This window comes from Limulus polyphemus, unplaced genomic scaffold (assembly GCF_000517525.1).
Source record: "Limulus polyphemus unplaced genomic scaffold, Limulus_polyphemus-2.1.2 Scaffold23, whole genome shotgun sequence".
Lineage (NCBI taxonomy): Eukaryota > Metazoa > Arthropoda > Merostomata > Xiphosura > Limulidae > Limulus > Limulus polyphemus.
Genome location: NW_013665633.1, coordinates 549,998 through 553,839, shown reverse-complemented (window position 1 = coordinate 553,839; position 3,842 = coordinate 549,998). Strand labels below are relative to the sequence as shown.

The following is a 3,842-nucleotide window of genomic DNA, read 5'->3' as shown; positions in this document are numbered from 1 at the left end:
ATCGTCACATTATAATGCCCCCACGGCTGAAAGGGCGAGCATGTTTGGTGTGAGCCTCAGATGGCATAAAATTAGCTACCAAAGATGCATTGGTTAATATGGGATTTTGAAAAAGGTGGAACTCCCTTTTGTAATCCATTTGGACATTCCAATCAGAAGACCAGGAGCGTTAATGACTTGAATTCTGAAGAGATGAAACAAAGTGACGCCACAATTTAACCTCTGAAAAGAAGGAACCTGAGACAAGAAAAACACTTAATATAATCTGATTAGACATTATATAGTCACCCGGTGGGTCAGCGATAGATTTTCTGGACTTACAATGCTAAAAATTTCCCGCGATGGGCAGAGCACTCATCGCTCATTTTGTAGCTTTGCACTGAACAATAAAACCAAAAAACAATAACCTCAACACACTATATAATCTATGTCATAAATCAAGACAAAAACAATTACTCCAACACACTGTACAATTTATGTCTGAAATCAAAGCAGAAACAATAACACCAACACACTGTATAATTTACGTTTGAAGTCAAGACAAAAACAATAACACCAACATATTGTATAATTTATGTCTGAAATTAAGACAAGAACAATAACACCAACACCTGAAATCAAGGCATATATATATATATATATATTGTAACAAATAAAATATACAAAATTTTGCTTTTTTAAATAGACACGAAACACTGCCGAGTAACCTAACGCGTTTTTATTAGTGTGTTAAATATTAAAATGTGCAGTAATCTTAAGTTAATGGACCAGGCATGGCTTTATAGTTAGCGTGTAGTAGCTGTGGATTTGGAAGTCCTAGCTTCAAGTTACAATAACCTGTTGAGAACGTTCCTCACTTTCAGCTATAAGAGCGTTATAACTGTGAATCAATCCCAGTTAAGAATATAGATGCATAATAAGTGGTGGGTACTGCTGACTGGTTACCCTCCCTCTGGTCCGTTGTTGTAAAATAGGGAAGGCGGGTAGTGGACTAGTATATATTGTAAGGTACCACTCAGTACACATATATATATATATATCTGTGTGTGTGTGTGTGTGCGTGTGTGTGTGCATGTAGAAAATGAGCAAGAACACAGAAAATTGAATCAGAGTGCTTCCAGTGGTTATGCTTTTCGTTACAACCGCTTAAAAATAATAAAAAAAATAACTTTCAAGTATACCGAAACACAAATAACTCCAAGGATGTTTTGAATATATTGTAAACATCTATTTTTGAACGAGAACAGTGAAACAAGTGCAGATTAACTCACTATTTGATCACACATGAGTAGCTCAAATGTTGGCTGTGGGTGGTGTTGACTAGCTGCCTTCTTTATAGTCAATCAGTTCAAAATTATGGATGGTTACGCACAGATAGCACCTTTGTGTAACATTGTGTAAAATTCTGAAACAAACAAACATTTAAAACATATACCACTGAAAGTTTCTAGTGTGGTAGTTTGATTTGTTTAAAAAAAGGGGGGAGCCTTACCAGCAACTGCTCGCCAGTTAACGTTTTGCTTCCGTTGGTAGAGCACTCGACTGGCATACAGAAATCTTTGGCTCGAATCATGTTAGCAGAAATATCAAAAACTGCTGAAGTTTGGGAAGCATATTTATGTACCCCCGCCCCTCTCTCTCACTATATACATTGACCAAACAACCATTTATAAATGAACGCCATTAGTTCATGGCCTAAAAGGTTACTTTTTTTTCAAGCAGCCTGTTCGGTGTCATTTAATTGTCCAAGTGTCAAACACTTAGGAAAGTGTAAATCCAACCCTTAATTTTAGAAACTATATCCTTAAAGAGTTTTTGTCTAAGGTGCCTTATTATAAACATTTTAGTACTGATACGCAGGTAATTCTGTAGTATATTACGTTAAATTACTATTAACTGAACTTCTGTTTCCTACAGGATAAACTATCATATAGCTCGACCTATTATATAAACTGTACAATGTGATTTAACTGGAATATCCGTAGCATATATTTATGAAATCAAAAACATGTATTTAGAGAAGCCGATAATTTATTCTTTTTTGGCATACACAAGGATCCAAATAGCAAGTTTATATATATATATATAAATAAAGAAATAATCAAATGATGTAACAATGTTATTTAAAATATAAATAATAAATATACTATAAAAAATATGAATTTATAATATTTTACCTAAATGTGTATGGTCCCATCTCCTTGAAGTTTGGCTTTTCTGTCAGACTCCACACTCCTTCAGGATTGACGAGGTTAAAGAAATAGAAACGAATGTAAATGGGAATTGGTGGTTCTTTCCAGTAACCGTAGCTTTCTGAACCTTCTTTTATCTTCATCCGCTACAAGATCAATAAAAACACTAATATTGAAAAAGAGGTTCTAACATTTTGTTTTCCAAAAAATATGCATATTTTTAACAGGCCCCTCACGAGCCAGTGGGGAACATTTTTTTCTTGAAACAAACAAATAAACAAACAACAAATTACCCAATACGGTTTTTCTTAATTTGAACTAAATTTTTTGACATGTTTATTGGCTGAAAAGAATGCATTTCCCGCACTCTTTTAGCGTTGGGGCTACGAAAACTGATTTGAAATGGTAAGATGACTGAAATCCGTCAGCGCATCACGAACTTTATGGCGAAGCACAAGAAGCGTGGAAGTTTCTAAGTGATACGCTGAGGTATTCAGGAACGGTTTAGAACCACCTTGGTAGATATTGTGCTCAAGCCGAGTACAATATTATGCCTGTAACCGCTTCCAAGGTGCTCCTGTCTGCTCATCCTACTGCTGACTATCGTGATGCTTCAACTTTTCCTAACGAATCGCAGGTGAAATCGTTCGTATCTCAATTGAAACTAAACATAAAAAGGTGACAGCAGAAGCATAAAGTGTTGGCAATTGCTTAATTAATGATGCTGAGAATGTGGCTTTATTGATATATACTGAATTTACTCCCAACTAGTATGGAGACTTGAGATGCTGTATTTCACTTAAATATTTATCAATTAACAAACGAAAATTTGTCCCGAAAAGATACGTCCAAATCCACTCTATATGGAAGTTTTCGGATTGAACTTACTCTTAATACTCAACAAATTGTAGTGTAAAAAGACCCCTTGGCTTCTGAGGGACGTGTTAAAAAAAGAATATAAATGAAGAAATAACAACTTGTTCTCAAACTGTTAAACAAAAATATGTTGCAATGATTTAAATAACAATATTATGAAGAAGCGCCACCTTTTAAAAATGTCTAAGCAGTAGGTATATCAGATTACCAATAACGTAATAAGATACAACGAAGCAATACTAAAATAATATAATAAGAAACATATTAAATAGATACCATTCCATTTACAAATATAAGATATCACAGACCCATTCTACATAACTATAGACTGTAGTTCTCTACTGGTCTTGATAGGAATTTTATTTCTGCTAAAGTAAGCGTATCATGCGTATATTACAATCATCATGTTGAAAGGCTAATGTAAGGTCAAGTAAAAAAGAAAACGTGTTTAGCGTCCGGAGTTTTTTTGGACATCTGTCAAAATGTTTGCACCCTTTTTTTAATGACATCTGTGAAAGAAAGTTTGCACCCTTTTTTAATGACATCTGTGAAAGAAAGTGTGCACCCTTTTTTCATGACATCTCTGAAAGAAAGTTTGCATCCTTTTTTCATGATTGTTGCTTGTTTTCAAAGGGTTCATGTCAAGCAGAAGTTTTCTTTGTTTCATTTTTTCATCAAAACGATATAGAATTTACGACAAATATAGAAAAAGGGAAAAATTAATCAATTATGTTCATCTCATTTTTTATTCAGAAGCCTTCTTTGTATGATAAC

At 34.1% G+C, this 3,842-nt stretch overlaps 1 protein-coding gene across 1 annotated transcript in view; it reads right to left on the bottom strand.

Annotated features, from left to right (window-relative positions):
* Positions 1-3,842, bottom strand: part of LOC106458481 (protein croquemort-like) — a 44,268-nt gene that overhangs the window by 31,074 nt on the left and 9,352 nt on the right. Inside the window, exon 2 of the mRNA XM_022384922.1 lies at positions 2,178-2,338. Within this exon, the coding sequence (XP_022240630.1) occupies positions 2,178-2,338 (161 nt within the window). The remainder of the gene's footprint in view (positions 1-2,177; positions 2,339-3,842) is intronic.